Here is a 26,659-nt window from a genome sequence, read left to right on the forward strand (position 1 = left end):
TTCTGTTCTGTTCCACATATCACACCTCAAATAAAGCATGAGAGAGCAGATAAAAACCCTCTGTGAGACTGTATCTGGGAGACTGACATGTCCCCCCGTCAGATACAGATTTTATTTGTTGCTTTCGTTAAAATAATCTCTAAAACTACTAACATGAAATTCTGTCATTCCACTCATCAATGTTGTTTGAAGGATGTTGAATGGCTTTGAATATTGTGTTGGACAACAGGAGGCCTTCGAGTCAAAAACGTTAAGAACCAGTGACTTACAAAATACACGTACCATCTTAACCATAAATGTAACTGTAAATGAATGTTGACGTTTCACAGGCTTCTTCTGTATTGTTTCACAGTTTCAGTCTGTCCTTTATGTTCCTGAACACAGTTTGAATAATCTTATCAGGCCATTCAGTGGCTTTGAACTGGCTTATTTGATCAAAACTGACAGCATTGGTATCCCACCGCAGTAACTTTAGATCTGTATTTAAAGATGGCTGCTGTAGCTGAGGATGTTGTTCCACATGAGCTGTGTTAAAGCGTTGGAGTCATTGGCAGCGTGAACCGAACCACCCACAGCAGATGCTGATGTAGAGCAATACTTGATTAATGATTGAAGTGGGGGGAGATTATTAAAGAAAGCTTTCCTGTACATTGGCAACACAAAGAACATGCCCCCTCACACACCTTTTTGGGCAATAATCATTATATTTCAAGAGCTTCACTTGAGCTCCACAGTAAAAAAAATTTGTTGTTGGCAGCCACATAAAAAATACAATTTTAACGGCAAAATAAACCATCAGCTTGCTGGAAGCATTGGTAGACTATTGAACAAATTATCATGCAGATGGAGAGAGACAAATCAACAAAAGAGTTATAAATGTTCACCTAATAAATATTCTCACTTAATTATAATATGCCCTATCCAACTTTTCCAACTTTTCCCTATCCACTGATGGATATTGAGCGAAGATGTGATTTTGATCTATATAATCTATCTATATGGGAAGCAAGTGCATAATTGTTTGTTACCTTTGTGTGCATGTAGAGTTCTTGAAGAGGCAGTTGGAGCAGTACGTGCGGAAGCTAGAGGTTCCTGTCAGGGTGGTACGGATGGAGCAGCGCTCGGGCCTGATTCGCGCTCGGTTGAAGGGGGCATCCATCTCCACAGGTCAGGTGATTACCTTCCTGGATGCCCACTGTGAATGCACCACCGGCTGGCTAGAGCCTCTGCTCGCTCGCATCAAACTTGACAAGTACGTACTATAACTTTTAAGTTGCAACACTTTGAAAATTTCAACATTGTAACCCTAGGATCCCAAGCTGACTTTTCTCCCCTAGTATGTGCTGCTGGAAATACTGGATATGTGATGTAATAGATTAGATTAGATTAGATTAGATTAGATTCAACTTTATTGTCACTGTGCAGAGTACAAGTACAGAGCCAATGAAATGCAGTTAGCATCTAACCAGAAGTGCAAATAACAAAGTATATAAATAAATATAAAAAATGTGTATATACATTAAGTTTTATGACATATAGTGCAAGTTATGAGGTAGAGGGGGATGCAAATGACTGTACATACAATTTAGGTTGCAAGGAAGGTGCATTATAAAGATATGTAAGTAGCATATGTTTATATATGGCCAATGACCTTAACGGCATCCGGAGGTAGAAATGTGCAAGGGAATGTGCAAAATATCAGAAATGTGCAAAATAACAGAGGAAACAATAAGAACATTGTGAGTGAGGAGTGCAGACAGGTTATTGAACAGTGTCAGTATGTGGGATATATTTTTGTGAATAAAATTGTAAAAAAAATTTTTACCCAAGTAAGATATGTCTTTATAAATAAATAATGAATATATTTTCTTTTAGAGTGGAGGTTTAGGGTTAGGGTCAAGATGTTTTAAGGCTAACTTCTAGTCTAATTACTAGTCTACTACTATAGACTAATTACTAGTCTATAGTAATTATCATTGTTAGAATATAAAACCATTTACATAATCTACACAATATACTGTAATTGCATATTAAGATAACAAAAAATACGATAAAAAATGGTTGAATTGAATGATAAATAAAGAAAAAAACTGCTCACAAACGTGCGTATGCATTAAGTAGGAGGATAAATCTCTAAAGACACATGAAAACTCATTCACAACGAATAACATTGTGTGTGTGTGTGTGTGTGTGTGTGTGTGTGTTTTGGTTTGCACCAATGGAACACTAACCAGATGTGATGTTCTTCAGTCTGGCATCTGTTCAAAACCCAGGGTGCATGTTTGAAGATACAATATACACTGACTAATATGTCACTCACTTACAAATGTTTTAAAGATTTTATATATATATATATATATATATATATATATATACATACATATATATATATATATATATTTATTTATATATATATATATATATATATATATATATATATATATTTTTTTTTTTTTTTTTTTTTTTTTTTTTTCAGATTTAGTGTTAGTAGTTCAGAAATTGCTTTCCACTACTGGATTGATAGCTCAGACATATATGCACAAACACAAAAAATGGTCACACCCAGCACATGCCTTTCATTTCATTTCTACGATTTGTGGTGGAACATAAAAACAAACCAGTCATTTTCGCACACACTTTCTTTTCCGCCCTTTTGGCATGTTGGTTTGCAGAGAGCGGAGCGATCAATAGCTTTTAGAGTTTTTTCCCAGGCCTTTATTGCATTTTTGTAGTTGGGTTTCACCTAAAGGCCAATTCACACCTCACAGACAATGCCAACAAACTCCAACAAACAAGTTGGCTCAAGTTGGCTGTTGGATTTAGAATCTTATGAAAAATAACTGTCATGTTCACACTGCACCAACAGACACTGACCAAATCTATATCTATAAGCACGTTCAGTCGGCAACAGGGGTAACACACTGATCCAACAAACTCCAACAGACTAGTTTGTTGGAGTTTGTTGGCGTTTGTCTGTGCGGTGTTTATTGGCCTTTAGGCTGCATTTGTGTCTGAAATGGAGAACTTGTAGGGTATAGAAACATGAACTCACTTTCATCTGATTTTGATTCTTTGAAGATATATGCGGAGTATTTCTCCCCTCTTCTAAACATGCGCACATGCCCACATGCACATGCTGATTCTCTGTGTTGTCTTGCCTCGGGAGGCCTGTTGGGGCATCATTAGCAGATGAAGCTTCAGTCTGCTGAATTTAAGAAAGGAAACTTTGCCTGCAGTGCCTGAGTGTGTGTGTGTGCGATCCATCCTCATCGCCCGGGTTAGCATCACAGTGGGCTGCTTGGTGCTGATTGATGACACAAGTTTAGCAAGACGTCCCCTCTGATTTGTGTCTGCATCTGTTTGAGTAAAGAGAGGTGTGTCTGAGCGTGTGCCAGCTGAATTCAAAATAAAAAAGGGACATTCTGTGGCAGACAAAACTCATTCTTTCAGGTAGATGAGGTCAAAGCAGTGAAAGTGTATTGCTAATATCACTTGTGTGTGTGTTTCACAGGAAAACCGTGGTGTGTCCTATCATTGACGTGATCAGCGATGACACGTTTGAGTACATGGCAGGCTCTGATATGACATATGGTGGCTTCAACTGGAAGCTGAACTTCCGCTGGTATCCGGTACCACAGAGAGAGATGGATCGCAGGAAAGGAGACCGATCCCTGCCTGTCAGGTAACAAACTGAAATGCTTATCATGCAGTTAGACAAGTGAATCAGGATTAAATAGCTGTGATAAACTTTACTATGTTCCAAATGAAGTCAAAGGTCCATAGTAGAATCAAGTACTGTGCTAGTCTTAAAAGGACAGTTCACCTAAAAATTTAAATTTCTGTTTACTCACCCTGGTGTCATTACAAACATTTGTGCTTTTATGTTTTCCACGAAACGAAAAGGAAAATAAGGACAAATATTCAAAAAAGCACCATAAAAGTAGTCTACACAACTTGTGTTAAATGATGACAAAGACATTTATATTGTTCCAATTAAATGCTATTTCAAATAAATGTTTTTTTTTAAAACTTTTTGTTCATCATAGAAGCCTGAAAAAATGTATCATGGTTTCGACAAAAATATAAAAGGGATAGCTCACCCAAAAGTGAAAATTCTGTCATTAATTACTCAACCTCATGTCGTTCCAAACCTGTAAGACCTTTGTTCATCCTCGGAACACAAATTAAGATATTTTTGATGAAATCCAAAAGCTCTCTGACCCTGCATAGACAGCAACGGAACTACCATGTTCAAGGCCCAGAAAGGTAGTAAGGACATCGTTAAGATAGTCCATGTGACATCAGTGGTTCAAACTTAATTTTATGAAGCTAGGAGAATACTTTTTGTGCGTAAAGAAAATAAAAATAACATCTTTATTCAACAATTTCTTCTCTTCCGCTTCAGTCTTCGACACACGTTCACATAAGTATCGCGATGCAGTTGGGTTGCTGTCAATGGAGGGTCAGAAAGCTCTCGGATTTAATCAAAAATACTTTAATATTTGTTACGAAGATGAATGAAGGTGCGTTTGGAACAACATCAGGGTGAGTAATTAATGACAGAACTTTCATTTTTGGGTGAGCTATCCCTTTAAGCAGCACATCTGTTTTCAAAATTGATGATATCGCACACACAGTCACAGGAATAAATTACATTTTAAAATATATTAAAATAGAAAATTGATTATTGATTGTTTCACAATATTACCATTCTTACTGTATTTTTGATCAAATAAATGTAGCCTTGGTGAGCATAAGAGACTATTGCATTGAAAATATAATGTCCTTTTACATATATAATCTCCTTTTTCAGACTGTCAACAGTGTACTACTACTGTTATAAATGTACTGTTGTACTGTTATTAATATTACTTGTCACATAAGTTCAGTTTCCACATTTTTTAACAAAGTAGTGCAATAGCCACTGTGTGTACAGTACATTAGTATTCCATTTTTAACAGCTTTTTTCAGATGCCTAATTTTGAGACCTTTTAATGTAAGAGATAGGAATGTAAACAGTAAGCGAATAGAGGTAGAAATGTCACAAGCCAGATTTGAACTCAAATTGCTCGCATGAGCGCCATGACACAATGAATCACAGAGTATGTGTGTTAAACAGTAGGCAATGACTCCAATTTGTAAAGGCCTTTAGATGTAAATTCAACATTTTTTTTTCTTTTTAAAAAGGTATTTGACATGCAACTTAAAGCTGCGGAATATAAAAGTGTTTCTCCAGCCCTGCAGCTAAACACTGCAGTTAACACAAAGACGAGGGGAGTTTTAATTCACACCAGCACTTTGCCGAGAGGAGAGTGTGTTTACCTGCTCACCTCATAACTACAGGAGCAGCGTAGCTCTTAGGCTTCTACTGCTTGATTTCTTCACGGATCCTGTTTTTCAGAGCTGCATGTTGTTTTTTTTATCAGAACGCTCTGACGCCACTCTGCTCTCTGTTTTTGTATTTTTTCCCCTTACGATCCCTCGTTTACTTCGTCTCCTTTTTTACTTCAGAGCCTGGTTCTCTGCATGAAAACAACTTGAGAGCATAACAACAACAGGTTCTTACTTGAGGAAAACATGACTGTGAATGAGACGTGCTGCAGGGGATGGATGGAAAGAAAACAGGAAAGAACAGAGAGCACCTGCTGAGGGAAATGGACGAACATGAGTGAAAGATATTTAAAGAAGGATATGTTGTTGGCAAAATAGGCACATGTAAACATGTCATTTCTACTGAAGATCCCATTCCCCTGAGTGACACGCAACGTGCTTATTTGTAACAGAGTGAACAGGAGAGGAACAGCTGCTTTAATAAGATATGATCATTCCCCTGAAGGGCCTCTTGCAATTAAACTGTTTTTTTTTTTGTTTTTTTTGCATCATCCATCAGGACCCCCACTATGGCAGGTGGTCTCTTCTCCATAGACAGAGATTATTTCCAGGAGATTGGCACATATGATGCAGGCATGGATATTTGGGGAGGAGAGAACCTGGAGATCTCCTTTAGGGTCAGTCTCAATGCTCAACCACCACAATTCCACTTGTGCATATAGTGCCTATTTTTCATACTCAGAGAAGTAATATTTGCCCTTGTTTATCAGATTTGGCAGTGCGGGGGGACACTTGAGATCGTCACGTGTTCTCACGTCGGTCACGTGTTCCGTAAGGCGACGCCGTACACGTTCCCCGGTGGAACTGGGCAGATCATCAACAAAAACAACAGACGGCTGGCAGAGGTCTGGATGGATGAGTTCAAGAACTTCTTCTACATCATCTCACCTGGTCAGTCACGTTTACATGCTACACATCTGCACCGTAAACAGATACACAGTGAAGTTTGAAAATACAGAAACACAAACACTACACACAATGTCAGTTTACATAGGGGAATGCACAACTCAAATAGTGAAATGGTTACTGTAAATACAATATATACACACAAACAATATGGACATATGGGCATTATATACAGTATATAATAATGCTGTCAAATGATTAATCGCGATTAATTGCATCCAAAATAAAAGTTTTTGTTCACATAATTTATGGGTACTGTGTATATTTATTATGTATATATAAATACAAACACATGCATGTATATATTTAAGAAAAATATGTTATGTTTATATAATAAATATATTTATATATAATATAAATGAGATTAATATAAATATATACATGTAAATACATGTAAATATTTTCAAAATATACACTGTATGTGCTTTTATATATAGATAATAAATATACAGAGTACACACACGTATATAATGTAAACAAAATTTTTATTTTGGATGTGATTATTCGCGATTAATCATTTGACAGCACAAGTATATAATGTATAACAAATAATGCAATATATAATTTACAATATTTGTTATATGAAAAATTTTATACAGTAAAATACAATATATACAATATATAATACACTACCAGTCAAAACTCAAAAGTTTTTGTAAGTAAGATTAAGTAACAGTAAGATTTTTTATGTTTTTTAAAGAAGTCTCTTCTGCTCACCAAGCCTGCATTTATTTGATCTAAAGTACAGCAAAAACAGTAAAATTATGAAATATTTTTACTATTTAAAATAACTGTTTTCTATTTGAATATATTTTAAAATGTTATTTATTCCTGTGATTTCAAAGCCGAATTTTTAGCATCATTTCTCCAGTCACGTGATGTTTCAGAAATCATTCTAATATTTTGATATGCTGCAAAAAAAACAGCATGTTGAATGTTGAAAACTAATAATAATAATTATTATTATAATAAATGTTCCCAACAAATCAGCATATTAGAATGATTTCTGAAGGATCATGCGGCACTGAAGACTGGAATAATGATGCTGAAAAAATTACATTTTATAGTATATCCAAATAGAAAGCAGTTATTTTAAATAGAACAAATATTTCACAATATTACTGCTTTTTCAGTATTTTGGATCAAATAAATACAGGCTTGGTCAGCAGAAGAGAATTCTTCAAAAAAAAACCTTAAAAATCTTACTGTTCAAAAACTTTTGATTGGTAGCGTACATAATACAATATATAATGTACAGTGTAGTCATACTTCAGGCATGTATTTGAATACAGACACAAATCCGTGTAAATAGTTCCCATTACTTCTATGCATACTAGCATTACTGTGGCAGTAATCAAACCTATTCTTCAGGAAAACAATAATTACTAGGGATGCTCAATTATCATAAAATCATGATCACAGATTGTTGGTCAATATTGAGATTATTTAACACGATTAATGGTGAGCGATTTGCCCAAAATGTTATACAGCTATCACAGTATTTCAGTAAAGTCATTTTATTCCACAATAATGACATGTATTATTATAGATTATGATAGAAATTTCGCAATTCTCAGTTCCACAATTTCTATACCAGAGCAAAAAAAAAAACGCTTGGCTAATGTAAGTAAAAAGTCTTGAAAATGATTTTGAAGACAAGTAAACTAACTGTTTTTAATATCAAGCATGTCCTACAGTAAAGCAACAACAATTATTTTACGATAATTATGGAGGGGCAAAAGAGCACTGATGCACTGATTTCTAAAAGGAGTGGGCTGAATTTATAACACAAGACAAAATGTGGGCACCATTGCGAAATGGAATGCAGCTCAATAATCTTTTTATCTCGATAATCTTGTTTTCATAATCGTTTTAAGCCAAAAAATAGAAAAAATCGTTGCCCTTTTGGCAGAGGTAAGAATGTAACATACTTGTTTTATGTTATGAATTGCACTTTGACTCATTTCACCCATACAACACAACACATGCAATCAGTGTTTTGGGAGTCACACATAGTTCAAGAATATAGCAGGACACAATATTGCCAATTTTTGAAAAAAATGCCTCTTTCTCTGTCTTGGTGTCTTTCTATGACTGTCTCTCTATCTCGGTGTCTGTCTCTTTCATGGGGTGTGTGTGTATTATCAGCGCTCTTGGGCACTCGAGCCGCATTGACTCAGAAGGAGATGTTGGATAATAGATATTAATGTCACTGTCAATAATGTCCAATGCTGCTCAGAGCTATCTGTGGGACTGTGTGCGTATTGTGTTATTCTTCCCCTCTTCTACACAAATGCCTTTGTATACTCTCTCCTTATTGTTAGGGCTGAAAGGCATCTGGACAAAAAAAACCCTAACCTTCGGTATCAGCCTGTAACTTGTCCTTTAGCATTTGTGCTACAAACATAAATGATACCACAAGTCATGACGCTTGTGGAGGAGAAGTGTTTTATTACATTTGTTAAGCGATCACGCTTGCAGTGTATTGTCTGTGGAACAATAAAACAGTTACACTGAAGTAGAGCTCTAAACCAATATTTTAATCTCACAATTTTAGTATGAATTTGAGTGGACGAAAAATAACATTGATGAAGTTTCAAATAAAAACCAGCTCTTTAGATATGATAAATATTATGATGCATGTCTTTCACCTTGTTTTGTGTTATGTACTATTATAATATTTATAAATCATTTTTGCTTTGAAATATTTTAAGTGTTAAAGTGTTAGTAATTTTGTTATGTACTTTTGTCATTTAGTTTTTGTTTTTCTATTTAGCTTTATTTTAGTAATGTTAGTATTTCATATTAACCTTAATAGTTCAAATTTCATATTTTCATGTAAGTTCTTTGCTTTAAGTTCTCATGTAATATTCACATATTATTTCAGTTTTATTTCATTTAACAAAAGGGATTTTAATAGTTTGTTTTAGTTAACAATAACAATGTTGTTTTTATCTTGTCTTTATTATCACTGACAAAATCAAAAAATTCTTAATTAATAAACATATTTGGCAGTAATTTTGTTGACAAGTTTAATAGTGCCACTTATCAACCACCCCAAACGCCTTACAAACCACTTAGCGAAGCCTTAGCACCTTAACCACCCACAAAATGTTAAAATTTATTAACCATTTTGCATTCTCGTGGTTTTGTTTGTTTCAGGTGTGACGAAAGTGGATTATGGAGACATCTCATCCAGAACATCCCTGAGACAGAGACTGCAGTGCAAGCCTTTCTCCTGGTACCTGGAAAATGTGTACCCAGACTCCCAGATACCACGCCACTACTACTCGCTGGGAGAGGTCTGTATCGCATTCTCTCTCTCTCACACACATACACACACACACACACTCATGCTGATAGCAAAAGGGAAATCACTGCATAGTGTGATAAACACATTTCTGTGTGTGTTAAAGAAGCGCAAGTGTGAATTAGCAAGGGACGCGCTTTTCTCGGGGTTGACTGTGTCACAGGAATTGATTGTTTTTTTTGTTTTTTTCATTCCAGTCACTGTGTTCAGGAAATGAGAGACATTTATTCTCTCCTAGTCTGCTCTCCCTCTGTCATCGTCTTGTTTCCTGTTCGTCTCTCACCCTTTCGTTCCATCTGTCCATCGCTGCCTCTCTCGTTCTTATGAATAAAACATGCGTGTCATCTCTGATGTCTGAAATTCTCTCAGAACGGAGTCTGTCAGTTCTTCTGACTGGTTAAGGCTCTATCTTCCTTGTGCTGTCTATTGTTCATTCCCTTTTAGCTCATCTTTGTCTCTCCTTGCCACTGATGGTGACATTTTAAGGTGTAAGGCAGGACACAGACAGAATAATACATGGAGGATATGACGTCGCAATAATGTTCCATGTGTAGCCAGTTAAAAGTTTGGGGTTGAACTTATTGAAAGAAGTCTCTTATGTTCAACATGGCTGCATTTATTTAATCAAAAATACAGTAATGCAGTACAGTAAAAAACGCAATGTTGTAAAATATTATTACAATTATTTTCATATATTTTTAAATGTAATTAATTCCTGTGATGGCAAAGCGGAATTTTCAGCAGACATTACTCCAGTCTTCTGTGTCACATGATCCTTCAGAAATCAATCTAATTTAGCTATTTATTCAGAATCAGAATCAGCTTCTTTCGCCAAGTGTGCGCAAACACACAAGGAATTTGTTGTGTTTTTTAAGAAGCCCTTGGTACATACAAGCATACATACATACATATCTGACATGAGAACAGAAACATTTGAATAAGACTTAACAATAAATAATAATCTGTATGAATCTGGAACAGAAGATTTATGTACAGATTTATGCATTATTTACTCTATACATACAGCTGTATAGAAAATATGCATATGTAATTACATAGTACTTGAGAGAGAGGCAGTAATTAGAGATGGAGAATGAATTACAGAACACAGGTAATAATTCCTGTGTTAGCTCTTTAGGCTGGAGATGGCATGGGGCTGAAACTGTTTTTATGCCTAGATGTTTTAGTGCACAGAGATCTGTAGCGTCTGCCTGAAGGGAGAAGGGCAAACAGGTTGTGTCCGGGGTGAGAGGGGTCTTTGTCATTGATGAAAACATTTATGCTGTGCAATATTTTTGTGGAAACTGAGATACTTTTTTCAGGATTCTTTGATCAATTGAATGTTCAAAAGAACAGGATTAACTTGAAATAGGGCTAAAATTTGAAACTAGAATTGAACGGCAAGCATCTGGACAAAAAACCCTAACCTTCGTATCATTTATTTACATTTACATTTATGCATTTAGCAGATGCTTTTATCCAAAGCGACTTACAGTGCATTCAAGTTACAGCTTTTACATTTTATCAGCTCTTGCTTTCCCTGGGAATCGAACCCATGACCTTGGCGTTGCTAGCGCCATGCTCTACTATTTGAGCTACAGGAAAGTAGTATCAAACTTCAGCCTGTAACTTGTCCTTTAGCATTTGTGCTACAAACTTGAATGATACCACAAGTCATGATGATGTGGAGGAGAAGTTTTTTATTACATTTGTTAAGCGATCAGGCTTGCAGTGTATTGTCTGTGGAACAATAAAACAGTTACACTGAAGTAGAGCTCTAAACCATATCCAGCACAGTACACAGTTTGTCTTTTGAAGAAAATACTCCTTACAAAATAGTGAATATTTTAATCTCACAATTTTAGTATATATTTGAGTGGACGAAAAATAACATTGATGAAGTTTAAAATAAAAACCAAATCTTTAGATATGATGAATATTATGACGCCTGTCTTTCACCCTGTTTTATGTTATGTAGTATTATAATATTTATAAATAATTTTTGCTTTGATATATTTTTCAGGATTCTTTGATCAATTGAATGTTCAAAAGAACAGGATTAATTTGAAATTGGGCTAGATGTTTTTTGGTAACAGTGTGAAAGACTTTACTGTCTTTTGATCAATATAATGCATCCTTGCTAAATAAAAGTATTCATTTCTTTTAGCAAAAAATCTTACGGATCCCAAGCTTTTGAACAGTAGTGCATGAAAAGTTTTAATAGCTAGCACAATAAGATAAAGAGAGGCTGGGTAAAATCCCAAGATCGATCTTTCACTCCATGCCTATTTTTGTATCTGACTGAAACTGTATTAGTGCACTGCTTCCTGTCATTGCATTCTGCACACCTAACTCACTCAAATTCATAGTGTGGACCATTTTGTTTATTTTGTTTATTTTTTATATATTTTTATTAGAAGATTAGAAGAGTTACCTGTGTGAAGAAGCATTAGCAGAGAGAGAATGGACATTATAAGTAAAAATAACCTACTGAATCATAATCAAATTGAATCAGTATCGGAATCTTAACTGGAATCTTAGCAGTCATTTTGAATCTAAATAATTGTAAAATCTTTGGAAATACCCAATCCTTTGAGGGGCTGTGCATTACAATGATTACAACAGAACTATTAAAACAGCCAAGTATTAAATCAGCATTTGCATGAAACACTGGCTAAATATAATAGCAGTGAAGCTGTTGCATGTGTTTGTCATGGTTTAAGTCCCACTGATCTTGACGTTTGTGCAACTCAGTGTTTTGGATGAAAGCAGCGAGCTGTCTTTCCCTTCATCTGCTGTCTTTCATCAAGTACACAGTTGCGTGTGTATGTGTGTGTTTGTGTGTTTGATTGGCACAGTTGTCTCTTAGTTCGTCGATACTCCCTCCTGGTGTGCGATAAGCTTTGGGTAATTAACCATGTTTGACACTCAGACAGAGACGTGACTGTGTTTATTCATGCAGGAGAGCTGCTTGAGTGTGTCTAATCTATTTGTGTGATCTGTCCAATTGCAGATCCGTAATGTGGAGACCAACCAGTGTCTGGATAACATGGCCAGGAAAGAGAATGAAAAAGTGGGCATTTTTAACTGCCACGGCATGGGCGGCAACCAGGTCAGCTCCTCGCATCTTTGTCACTTTTAAAACACAAACTTGGTTAGAGTAATCATGTTGATGCTTGACATGTACGACACTGATATATTGTGACATTTTCCGCGCACTCAGGTTTTCTCATACACAGCCAATAAAGAGATCCGAACAGATGACCTCTGTTTGGATGTGTCCAAACTCAACGGTCCGGTTATGATGCTCAAGTGCCATCACTTGAAAGGCAACCAGCTCTGGGAATATGACCCCGTGGTAAGTGTATAAACGTGAAACCAGATCACAAAATATTATTTACAATAATGCTCTTACTGTTCTATGGGGCAGGGCATTACACCAGGATAAATGTTAAAATACACAATACTTAAAAGACCAGTATTGCAAGCTAATCTTGTCTGTGTAAAGTTACATCCGAAGTTACATGCTTCTGGACGTCTACCTTCCTGCAGATTTCAATTTCAGCCCTGCTCCAACATTCTTGCCAAGTAATCCTGAAGATCTTAATTGGTTGGTTGGTTGGCTGGTTCAGGTTCGTTTGATTAGGATTTGAGCTAAATTCTGCAGGATAATGGTCCTCCAGAAGCAGGGTTGGCTACCCTGGTAAAAAGCCTTACTTGATGAGCATAAAGATACCTAAAAGAGTTGTTAAAAAGACTGATTTTGGCAATTTTACTGCTGAGATGCACATTTTTGTATAGCTTGTACAGAAGAATTAATGTGTTTTAACAAAAATACAAGCTTATGCTTTTAATCTGTTCTTTAATGTCTTCCTCATCGACTTCCATTGCATGTCAAATATTGTAAATATTTGTTTTTACAAACTGACAAGTGAAAATTGCTGCTTGTGGTAATTAAGAACATGCCTCAGATGTTGTTGATAGTGCTTAATTTGTTTTGAATCCAGAATACTCCCTGAACATGTTGTTTTATCCTGGACAAGCCCCCAATCCAATTCTGTCCAATCCTGATCCTGGAGGGTCACCTTCCTGCAGAGTTTAGCTCCAGCCTACTTCAGCATACCCCCCTAGATGTTTCTAGTAATCATGAAGACCTTGATTAGCTGGTTCAGGCTCGATTGATTAGGATTTGAGCTAAATTCTGCTGGATAGTGGTCCTCCAGGAGCAGGGTTGGCTACCCTTGGTAAAAAGCCTTTTGCTTGATAAGCATAAAGATACCTAAAAGGACTGATATTGACAACTTAACAGTCGAGGTACACGTTTTGTATAGATTGTACAAAAGAAATAATGTATTTTAACGAAAATAAAAGCTTATGCTCATAATCTGCTCTTTAATGCCTTCCCCCTCGACTTCCACTGCAAGTCAAATATTGTAAATATTTGTTTTTACACACTGAAAAGTGAACATTATTGCTTGTGGTAATTAAATACATGCCCCAGATGTTGTTGATGGAACTTCATTTGTTTTGAATCCAAAATACTCCCTGAACATGTTTTATCCCGGACGAGCCCCCAATCCAATTCTGTCCAATCCTGCTCCTGGAGGGTCACCTTCCTGCAGCTCTGCTCCAGCACACCTGCCTAGATGTTTCTAGTAATCCTGAAGACCTTGATTAGCTGTTTAAGACTAAGTTGTCTATAATTAGAGTAGACCAGGGGTGTCCAATCCTACTCCTGAAGCGTGACTTTCCTGCAGAGTTTAGCCCCAACACACCTGGCTTGAAGTTTCCAGTGATCCTGAAGACCTTGATTACCTGGCTCAAGTGTGATTAATTTGGAATAGAGCTGAACTCTTGGAAGGTGGCCCTTCAGGAGCAGGATTGGACACCTATGGAGTAAGAACTAAACTCAGCAGGACCTCAAGAGGATCCAAGGTCAAGTGGTATTTTAAAGTGGTAAATTATCACTTAATGACATCTAGGTGATGACAAAGGTGGTGAAACGTGTAAAATAATGTTCCAAACCATAATTTTGCACATTTTGCACCGTTCTCTCATGCATGCATGCATGTATGCAGATGTGCTGTTGACTCTTGATTTTCACCTCAAGGGTCTCAATGGCCTCATATATGTCATATAACATCAAAGACAGCCAGCTAACCCTTTAAAGCTGTCTGTCTGCAGGGTGCGCACTCATCCTTCTCTTGTAATGTATGTGCATGGACATACACCCCATGGCTTCCCTTATAAACACTGTTGAAGGGATGCTAGTTTAGTTAGATTAAATCACCTTTCTGTCAATCTTAAAAGTACATCACAACGCACCTTCAGGCCTGAGGAGAGTGAATTAGCCAAGGGGAGGAAAGAGGAAGATTGCTTTTTGCAATCCTCTGCTGTTGGCTTAAAGAGATGCCTGTTACTCCAAAGCCTCCTCCTCCCCCTTCTCGCCCCAGATTCGAAGCCCCCACCATGCTGGCCTGGTGCCCGGAGAGACGGAAGGCTGCATAGAATAGAGAACTCGAGCAGAGACTTTCCACTGTCAGATAAAGGTTCTGTTTTTCTCGTGGGGAGAGAGAGAGATAGACAGAGTGGAAGGAAGGGAGATTCACAGTGAGTGCGATCAGGAAATCTCTTGCCAACGAGAGCACCTCTCCTGCATGCATTACCATACATTACCTTCACAGGCTCATTGACATGTGCGTCCAGCCTCACAATTTACACTGTGTGTCTTATAGGTTCTAACGCTATCCTAATTGTATCTGTGCGGCTTAATGCTTCCCGCTAGTCTGAAACTCTAGAGCACCCAGCTCACCTAAGGCCCATTACACACACTCACACACATGCTCCACTGTAAAGCAATCCCTGTGCATCGACAATTTGTCTCTGCCCTGGAGCGCACAGGTTGTCCAGTCGTGCGTGTATAGCGTGGAGTGGCATACTGTGTACTATCAGTAATATTATATTACACTATGAATACTGAGCACTGGAATACCTGGATGACCTACTGCATTTGCCTGAATGAGCAGTATAAATCTAGCTCACAGCATGGGATGCCACAATGCAGTGTGCTCAACTTGAACTTGCTTTTCTATTGTGACAAATTAAGCGTAATATCAGACATGATCTTTAACTCTCCCTTTACGCATTTGAATGGACACCCAAACATTGAGACATTTAAAGGAAATTGGTCAAAAATTCTATTTAATAGCATTTACAGAGCTCTATGGTGAGGGTTTGGTTTTCAGATTTTTACCTGCCCTGGCAACATTTTCATTGGTCCAAAAAACAAAAATATTTGTGTGTGTATATCATAAAATGTTTCTTTTCATAAAATGATAGATTTTTGGAATTCAGTTTTGTAATTATTATGTAGATATTATTAATGTAGATATTTAAAAAATATATTTATATTAGGGCTGTCAGTCGATTACATTTAAAAAAAAATCTAATTAATTACATGATGTGTCGCAAATTATATTTGGCTGTGAAAATACCTCCAAAATGTTATTTAAAACTCTTTTTCTGTTAAATGAGAAAGTATATATATATATAAGAAATATTTTATTTGATTCAATATAACATTTATTACACATAAACCTTTAGGCTGCAATGGCCTAACATAAACTATGAAACATAAGATCATTTGAGAAACATCTCAGTTTTTGTTCGTTCATGCAATGGAAGTCAGTGGTAACCAAAACAACTTTGTCACAAACAAGTAAATTATGACATAATTTAAATTTTTTTGGGTGAACTATCCCTTTAAATCCCCCCCCCCCCTTAATGAAATAAAACTCTAAATCATAAACTAAAACTGCCAGCAGGTGGCTGTAAATGTCTTTATGAGTCTTTCATTTATTCAATTAGTTGAAACCGCTGATTCATTCAGGAATTCAGTAAACAGCTCTCTTTATGAATGGGCCTTTGAATCATTGATTCACCCGATTCGTTCAAAACGTGGATTCATTCACAAACTAAACACTGCTGTGCTGCTCAGAAATGCACAACAGTTCTCCTGTGGTTTTATAGGTAATATTTTTGTTGTTAAAACTGAGCAAAAACAGACAATATTTTGTGTAAAATATAAAACAATATAAACTTTTACTGAACTGTTGTATAAAATCACATTTGCACTCGTTATATTCGAGACAAAAACAGTACTTTGGTGATATCATGTGATATAAATATGAGACCGAAACTCATACAGGGACATTTTTTGCCCCAATATCTTGAATTTTAGGGCATAACTGTATTTATGGTGTTTTTCAACAATCAACTGTATGAAATGTAAGATGACACACGTCTGGGGGCGGGTCCAGTGCATTAACTGTGTTAAAATATTTTAATCGTGTTATTTTTAACTTATTCATATATTCATAACTAATTAAATTAACGTGTTAAACTGAAATAAATATATATATATATGTATATAAAATACTCAATATATTATAATATATATATAATCTCAAGTCAAGTCACCTTTATTTATATAGTGCTTTTAACAATACAGATTGTCAAAGCACTTAACAGTATCAAACTGGAGGATAGAGCGTCAGTAATGTATAATAATAAGATTAAACAATAAATTTTGTATAAAATTTATTTTCAGTTAAAGGCATTTCATTACTGAAATAATCTAGCTCAGTTTAGTTTAAATAGTATCTGTGAAATCAAATTGACGATAATCACTAGAAATCAAGTGTCCCCAACTGAGCAAGCCAGAGGCGACAGTGGCAAGGAACCAAAACTCCCTCTGTGACAGAATGGAGAAAAAAACCTTCGGAGAAACCAGGCTCAGTCGGGGGGCCAGTTCTCCTCTGGCCAGGATATTATTGTTTATTTATTGTTTAATTATTGATTTAATTAAAATTTTAAATGTATAAATGTATAATATTTCTATTTTTATATTGTTGCAATTTCTAACAATAATAGTATTACGTAGTTAGGTATTTTATTATATTTTTAGTTATTTTGTTTTATTTTTAGTTATTTTGTTTTATTTTTAGTCGAGGTCTTCACTGGGGATATGTCCCCGGGGCTAATTCAGGTGTCCGGCCTCCGCCGACGATCAAGGCCACAGACATCATCTCCCGGCACCGATCCACCATCTCATCCGGACATGGACTGAGAAACAGAATAAGAAAGAAACAGACAAATATTAGCGTAGATGCCATTCTTCTTACAATGTAACGAGTACAGGGTGTGTTATGAGGAGTGTTCCCGGTTCCGGTTGATCTAATTAATGCAGCCTAACAATCCTTTAACGGATTTGAATAATAGAAGTGTAGTAGTGTGTTATGTGTAAGCCAGGTTAAATAAATGTGTCTTTAATCTAGAATTAAACTGACAGAGTGTGTCTGCCTTCTGAACAGTGTTAGGTAGATTGTTCCAGGGTTTGGGTGCTAAATAGGAAAAGGATCTGCCGCCCGCAGTCGATTTTGATATTCAAGATATTATTATATTATCAAACGGCCAGAGTTTTGAGAACGCAGCGGACGTGGAAGACTAATGTGATAAGAGCTCGCTCAAGTACTGAGGAGCTAAGCCATTCAGGGCTTTATAAGAAATTAACAAAATTTTAAAATCTATACGATGTTTGATAGGAAGCCAGTGCAGTGTTGACAGAACCGGGCTAATATGGTCATAATTCCTGGTTCTAGTAAGGACTCTAGCTGCTGCATTTTGGACCAGCTGTAGTGTGTTGATCAAGCGTGAAGAACAACCACCCAGTAAAGCATTACAATAGTCTAACCTTGAGGTCATAAATGCATGAATTAGCATTTCTGCATTTGACGTTCTGCATCTCACAAAACCTCATTTGTAAAAATGGCGAATAAGTAAATATATAAAAATTTGATTGCATTTTTACAATATTTATTTTTTCTTCAATTATTTTACTTTGATATTACTTTTTTTCCACATTTTCTAGTGATATACAGTACATGTACGTAATTCAACAAATGCTGGGTGATGATAGTTGGATTCCATTTGTGGATCATAACATATAGCATAGTGAGAGCAATATGTATTATATAGCAATATATAGCAACAATTCCATTCTAAACATAACCAGTGTTTTTGCTCTTACGTCTCATCCACAATGCATGTCTGTCTCTCTCTTCCTGCAGAAGCTGAGCCTGGTACACGTGAACAGTAATCAGTGTTTGGATAAGGCGTCTGAAGATGACAGTCAGGTGCCCAGCGTCAAGGACTGCACCGGGAGCCGCTCGCAGCAGTGGCTGCTCCGCAACGTCACACTGCCTGAGATATTCTGACCTCGAACACGGACGGACAGATGGACAGACTCTCACACCGTCGCTGGTGGAGAGAACGTGTGAGACAGGACGGCTTTCCTCCCAATCCTGGTGGTCTGTCTTCAAATGATCTCAAAGAACAGAACCACATATGTATATGAATCTCCCCATCACTCCACCTTGCAGAGGAAAAGAACGAACGATGGAGAGAAAGACTCGTGGAGAAAGAAACTTGAGTTTGATGCCGTTATCCTCCTCGTTTGAGGGGCAGCGGACATTTTGGTTATGTTTACGAGAACGCCTCCCTTTTAGAGTATCTGTGTGTGTGTGTGTGTGTGTGTTTATGTGTGTGTGCGTGATGGGAATGCGTGAGTCACAGTGTTTTCCACAGGAGTTTTGCCCTTTTTTAATTTAAATATTTTTCAAGCCTTGTAGAAATGAAGGGTATCTAGCACATGAAGGAGAGGCTGACGTGTGTCTGAGTGCATGTGTGTGCATGTGAGATTTCAAGTGTGTCACATATCAGGATGGATCTCCTGTCTGTAGACTTTACAGTGGTCTGCTATCCGTTTGAAGCAGGGGCTCCCCCTACCGGCCACGACACACACTGACCTGTCCATCAATCTTCATCTCAGCCAGTGGGGCGGGCTACCTACAATCAATCACCGTATAGATCTATAATCTATGAAAAGGATGACTGTCTGACCAGGATGTTTTTCATATCATCAGTGTTCATGTAACTTTGAGAGGTTGATACTTTTTTGGGTTTCTGCATTTTTGAGTGCCACGTACAAGCACTTTTCACTTGTTTGGTGTTGTTTTTTATGTCAAGTCCGTCTCTTAAAGATATTATTGTAATTTAACACGCAATTTCAGGACAGTCCAGAACTCACCCCGAATTGTTGCCTTCCTTTGGGTTCCAGCCCTTCATCTGACATGGTTTACCCATAAGCACGTGGGTTGATCGGGAAGAGATGGATCATCTTGTGTCATATCATCAACTGTACAAGGGCTCTGTCTCACTGTGTACATGCACGAGAAAGAACTCTTTCGTCTGATATCTTTCTTTGTTTGCGTTCACTTTAAATTGTTACTGACTTTTGTGTAGAATTTCTTTAATTCATCAACACATTTGGCATCTGAAGGTGAAAGAAGGCTGCTTGCCACATTTCAACTGATGTCTGATAGCCTAAAGAGATTGTCCTGCATTTCAGATTCATGAATTTCATTATTTTATTTTCACATTTCTGAGATTTCATTTGGGCTGTGATGGTTGAAGATGGTTCATGAATTTCATTATTTTATTTTCACATTTCTGAGATTTCATTTGGGCTGTGATGGTTGAAGATGGTTGGACAATGAAATTGAACCCCTCTGTTTTGAGATTTGTCACATGGAATCAGGATTTTTTTTTCCCCTTGAAAAATCTTGACCCTGTCTAAATACCTTAAATGATCTGTACTCTTTGTGTCCTGGTCATTAATCCAGAAACTATGTCACTTGTACCAAAAAAAATAAAAAATCATAAGATTTTAGATTCTAAAACAAAAGATTCAAAATAAAAATTAAAAAAGGTCAAATATTTTTAGATTGTAAATCTAAAATTCTTAAATCTAAAGATTCTTAAAAAGATTCAAGACTCTAAACATAGATTCTAAATTTTTAAAATCTAAATATAGATTCTAGATTCTGAAAAATATTCTAAGTAATGATTGTAAATGGGGAGATTCTGGCTTGTAAGACTGTAAATACAGATTCTAGATTCTAAAAAATTGTGTGATTCAAAGTGATTCTGGATTGTAAATAAAAGAGCAGTTTCATTGCAGAGGATGGGTGAGGATCTTGCAAGTATTTGGACAGGGCCTCAAGATCATCTGTAGAGATGTGTGAGTGTAAACAAGTGTGTGTTTATATTTGTCAAAGGGATGTCTTTTGTTTTTGTTGAATTGATGAGGGTCCGGCCTGCTGATTGGTGGGTTAGAGAGCCCTTTGTTGAGATGATCCACAGGATGGAAAAATAAACCACAGAAAGTTTACAGTCCAACTTTATTAGCCTTTATGATCTTTGTTGATGTGCACACACACACACACACACACACACAGTTTCATGGTTAAAAACAATAGTTTTATTGAGAACTGCACAGTTGGTTTTAGTTCCTCGGCAGGGGTTAAGAGGTTGTTGTTGCACAATGGGGCATCATGCAGGGTTGATAAGATATTGTGCTGGATTTTGTACTCTCAGGCTTAAAAATGCTAAACATTATCACAACTTTTATATATTTTTAGCAAGTGCAAGGTTCAAGTTTCATGGTTAGAGTTTTGCCTTGCTTTGGTTTATCACTTGGTGGTTCAGTCATAGACCTTAGATACTCAACACTAAGATCTCAGACCCCTGCACTCACAAGACTAAAGCACTGACAAGACAGTTAACTATTTGCAGTTAATGATCTAATTAGCCAGTGTTTGCCTTAGAGAAATACAGTTGGAGAAACTCATTAAAATATATTGCATTTCATCTTTACTTGAAAGATTACTGTAAAAAAATATTTTTAGTTTTTTTTTTTAAAAATAGGATATATTTATGATATATAAGTATATCCACTAAAGCATTGCAAGTTGTTGAAAATAAATTCACACATTTTTAGTTTAGCAAATGAATGATAAATGCTGATTATAATAAATTACCAGAGGAAAACTTGCTTTTGATACGCAGTATCCCCCTTTTCTGAGCGTGAACGTCTGGTTTCCCAGAATCATTTCATCTTTAAAAACTGCTGATTCTTCTCAGCAGTGCTTCACTTGTGTTTCGAGGCAGAATAAAAGCGGTGTAAGGTTCTGAATTAAAGGTAATGTGGCGCTTATGCTATGCCTTTGTAATTGTAACAGTAATGCAATACACAATAATTTACCATGTGTTTAGCAATTTTTTATATTGGTCATGCAAGCATGATCACATGCTAATATATCAGGTTTCATAATGCGTGTGCAGTGTTATTTATATAAAAATTGCTGTTATTCATTTTAAAAAATGCTTTGAAGCGTCAACTTTGAGCAAATAGGAACTTGACTGCAGCCCTATTTTAGGAATTTATAAAAGCATTTTATTTTTAATGTTATTTAATTAAAATTAGCTTCATTTGATGTGATAAAAAAGGAAAAAATGGAACACTGGAATCTTACAAACAAAAACAAAAGCCTCACAAACCAAAGCTGCACATCTACTGCTCATTGAACAGATGACAGACTCAGCGATCAGGCTTTCTCACATTCACTCATACTGCACCCGAGATAGAGAGATAATAGCCCGCTTCAGTGTAATTGAGCAAGAGTGAATGGCAATCGATTTCAATCCCACCTCAATCCTTTCTGAGGTGGCGCAATGTATAGCTCTCTGATATGACAGTGTGAAAAATGGCAGAGAAAGTGTGAACTCATCAGAGGGCATCTGAGGTCAAAGGTAACACTGTATGCAAATACATCTGGAGCTCATGGTCATTGTTCAATAGTTAATTCCAATCCACAAATTTGACTAGTTAGTAAAGGGATCATGAACTGAGAAATCTAAATTCTCTTAATCTTTTGAAGAGGTCATTGTACTATAACAACAATCTGTAAGTTTCAGAACTCACCTTATATTGAGAAAAAAAAAGTACCACTCTATGACATGTATGTACTTGTCTCATTAGTGTTTAGCGCATTTGCCGTTGCTAGGAAACGCTTATTTTGTTTACTGTGTTGAGCCTTGCTGAAATCGCGTTTGGTCTCGTACTATATCGCGTATCTTGTTAGTGATAAACAGGAAAGTGGGTTCAGCTGAATTGTAATAGTGATTTGTTAGAAGGAGTATAAAATAGGTTATTATACCGCGGCAGCCCTCGTGTAAAGCCCTCCTAGTGTAAAGACCATCGACTCTACTGTACGACTCCACCGGACAGGGACACCAGCAGAGGACATAAGTATCGACTTTTAATTATCCTATATTATTCCTACTACTTGTTTCACTTCTGTTTTAGTTTTTATAACCTATTCATACTATGTGTTTCCAGATCAATACTATCACTACCACTCGCAAGCCACGCATCACACACGGTAGACAGCGCAATCCTATCAACCTGCGCACTTTGCCTATGTCTGCTAATACATTACTTTCTTTTTCTATTGGTCTCTGGAATTGTCAGTCTGCTGTCAACAAAGCTGATTTCATTACTTCCATTACTAGTCATTCAAGTTTAAACCTCATGGCCCTGACAGAGACCTGGATCAAACCAGAAGACAATGTTACACCTGCAGCACTCTCCAATAATTTCTCCTTTTCCCACACCCCTCGTTTGACTGGAAGAGGTGGAGGTACTGATCTGCTCATCTCTAATAATTGGACATTTACTCCTTTACCTTCTCTGAGTATCAACAGCTCTTTTGAATCACATTCGGTTACTATTACCTACCCTCTAAAAATCCATTTTGTAGTTGTTTATCGTCCTCCAGGATTACTAGGTAACTTTGTGGATGAATTAGATTTATTGCTCTCAACCTTTCCTGAGGATGGTACTCCCTTCGTCTTACTTGGAGACTTCAACATCCACCTAGATAAACCTCAGGCTGCAGACTTCCACACTCTGCTTGCGTCTTTTGATCTCAAGAGAGTGCTAACTACGGCTACTCACAAATCAGGCAACCAACTGGACCTTATTTACACACGACACTGCTCCACTGATCATGTACTGGTTACTCCACTACACACCTCAGATCACTTCCTCCTCACTCTTAACCTCAACATGATTCCTGACACATCACATACCCCTCCACATGTCACTTTTCGACATAACTTGCGTTCACTCTCACCCTCCCGGCTATCTGCTATGGTTTCATCTTCACTTCCTCCCCATAAACAGTTATCCTCTCTTGATGCTAACAGTGCTACTGATACTTTCTGTTCCACTCTGACGTCTTGTTTAAATACTTTCTGCCCCTTATCTTCCCGTACCACCCCTTCTGCCCCTTGGCTATCTGATGTTCTCCGCTAACATCGTTCTAAACTCAGGGCCGCAAAAAGGGTATGGCGCAAATCACAAAATCCTTCTGACCTTAATTTATATCGATCACTCCTCTCTGATTCTCTGCTAATGTTTCCACTGCTAAAAGGACATACTATCATGACAAAATTAACAATTCGCCTAACTCTCGCATGCTCTTTAAAACATTCTCCTCCCTCCTTTGTCCTCCTCCTCCTTCATCATCCCTAACAGCTGACGACTTTGCCACATTCTTCATTAATAAAATTACAAACCTCACTGCACAATTTTCCACACCACAATCTATCAAACATATCTTTCCAGCAAACATACACTCGTTCACATCCTTCTCTCCACTCTCTGAGGCAGAGGTCTCTAAACTCATCCTTTCCAGTCATCCTACTACCTGTCCGCTTGATCCTATTCCATCTCATCTCCTTCAAGTAATTTCTCCTGCAGTTGTACCTGCACTCACTCACATCGTTAATACATCCCTTCACACTGGAATTTTTCCCTCAGCATTTAAACAGGCTCGTATAACTCCACTTCTTAAAAAAACCCACTCTTAACCCAACTCTTTTAGGGAACTATAGACCGGTTTCCCTTCTTCCTTTCATTGCAAAAACACTTGAACGAGTTGTATTCAACCAAGTCTCTGTCTTTCTCACACAGAACAACCTCCTGGACAGTAACCAATCTGGCTTCAGAAGTGGACATTCCACCGAAACTGCCTTGCTTTCTGTTGTTGAAGCCCTAAGACTTGCAAAAGCGGCTTCCAAATCTTCATTACTTATCTTGCTGGATCTGTCTGCTGCTTTTGATACGGTCAACCATCAGATCCTCTTGTCAACCCTATTGAGAAAGGGCATCTCAGGAACCGCACTCCAGTGGTTTGAGTCTTACCTCTCTGATAGGTCCTTCAAAGTATCTTGGAGAGGTGAGGTATCCAAGTTGCAACATCAAACTACTGGGGTGCCTCAGGGCTCAGTTCTTGGACCAATTCTCTTTTCTGTCTACATGGCATCACTAGGTTCTGTCATTCATAAAACATGGCTTTTCATATCACTGCTATGCTGATGACACTCAACTCTACCTCTCATTCCATCCTGATGATCCGACGATAGCTGCTGGCATCTCAGCGTGTCTAACAGACATTTCTTGCTGGATGATGGACCATCACCTTCAACTCAACCTAGCTAAGACAGAACTGCTTGTAGTTTCAGCTAACCTATCGCTTCATCACAATCTCACCTTCCAGTTAGGCTCATCTACCATAACTCCTTCAAAAACAGCCAGAAACCTTGGAGTTGTGATTGATTGATAAGCTAAATTTCTCAAACCACATTGCTAAAACTGCCCGGTCCTGCAGATTTGCATTATATAATATTAAGAAGATCAGGCCTTTTCTCTCGGAACATGCAACACAACTCCTTGTTCAGGCTCTTGTTCTGTCCAGACTTGACTATTGCAATGCTCTCTTGGCAGGTTTTCCAGCCAATTCTATTAAACCTCTACAATTAATCTTTAATGAGCCAAAAAGACCGCACGTCACGCCTCTGTTCATCAATTTGCACTGGCTACCAATAGCTGCTCGCATTAAATTGAAGGCATTAATATTTGCCTACAGAACCACCACTGGCTCTGCACCCCTTTACCTAAATTCATTAATTCAGACTTATATGCCCTCTAGAAGCTTGCGTTCTTCAAGTGAACGACGCATTATTGTAACATCCCAAAGACACACAAAAACACTTTCACGGACTTTTTCATTAACTGTTCCCATCTGGTGGAATGACCTGCCCAATTAAATTCGTGTAGCCGAATCCTTACCCATCTTCAAGAAACGGCTAAAAACTCATCTGTTCCATCTTTATTTGACCCTCTAACTCTAGCACTCTCTATTCTAATTGTATTTTATCTGTCTTTTTATTTAAAAAAAAAAATATATATATAAAAAAAAATAATAATAATATTTATCTGTACTGCGTTAGGCTAACTGAGACTTGTAATAGCACTTGCACGTTGTCGCTCTTTTGTTGGTTTTGATTGCTTCGTATGTCCTCATTTGTAAGTCGCTTTGGATAAAAGCGTCTGCTAAATGACTACATAAATAAATAAATAAATGACATCACTGCCTGTTTGGTTTAGCCCCGCCCACTGATATGACGAGAGCGGCGAATGCAGGTCTACGTAGAAACTGAAATATAAACTTTATTTTTTTTAATGAAGTTCCAGACTGCATCAAGATTTGTTTTCAAACAAGGCACAATTCGACGCAGGATTTTAAGAAAGACTGAAGTTCTGTCAAACGATTAATCGCATCCAATATAAAAGTTTGTGTTTACATATGTGTACTGTGTATATTTATTAGCGTATAACGTTATATATATTAACACACACATCCATGCATATATTTAAGAACATTTTTATATTTTCTATTAAAAATATTAATATATATAATGAAAATTATACAAAATATATATGGAGTTTATTTGCAAAAACGGATAACTCCGTGTTTTAAAATGGTCAAAAATCATGTTTTTTTTATTATGTTGTGTTTTTATTGTGTTAGTTAGCGTTTTTTTAGTTATTTTTTTAACCTAGTCAAAAAAAACCCAACAACTGCAGTTTAATTGAGGTTAATCGGAACGCATGTGTGTTATATACATGTGTGTGCATTTATATACATAATACACACAGTACACACGCATATATGCAAAACACAAACTTTTATTTTGTTTGCGATTAATCGTTTGACAGCAATAGTACCAAGTATCCATGCATTT

At 37.0% G+C, this 26,659-nt stretch overlaps 1 protein-coding gene across 1 annotated transcript in view; it reads left to right on the forward strand.

The window, feature by feature from the left end:
* The window catches only part of LOC306887451 (polypeptide N-acetylgalactosaminyltransferase 1-like), a 103,938-nt gene extending 83,035 nt beyond the window's left edge, over positions 1-20,903 (forward strand). The window contains exons 6-13 of the mRNA XM_079445176.1: positions 1,045-1,252; positions 3,512-3,682; positions 5,891-6,008; positions 6,102-6,282; positions 9,460-9,599; positions 12,621-12,719; positions 12,831-12,965; positions 18,736-20,903. Coding sequence (XP_079301302.1) covers positions 1,045-1,252; positions 3,512-3,682; positions 5,891-6,008; positions 6,102-6,282; positions 9,460-9,599; positions 12,621-12,719; positions 12,831-12,965; positions 18,736-18,882 — 1,199 coding nt within the window. The 3' untranslated portion in view covers positions 18,883-20,903. The remainder of the gene's footprint in view (positions 1-1,044; positions 1,253-3,511; positions 3,683-5,890; positions 6,009-6,101; positions 6,283-9,459; positions 9,600-12,620; positions 12,720-12,830; positions 12,966-18,735) is intronic.
* The last annotated feature ends 5,756 nt before the right edge of the window (positions 20,904-26,659 follow it).

This window comes from Barbus barbus, assembly GCF_936440315.1.
Source record: "Barbus barbus genome assembly, chromosome: 21".
NCBI classification, from domain to species: Eukaryota; Metazoa; Chordata; class Actinopteri; order Cypriniformes; family Cyprinidae; genus Barbus; species Barbus barbus.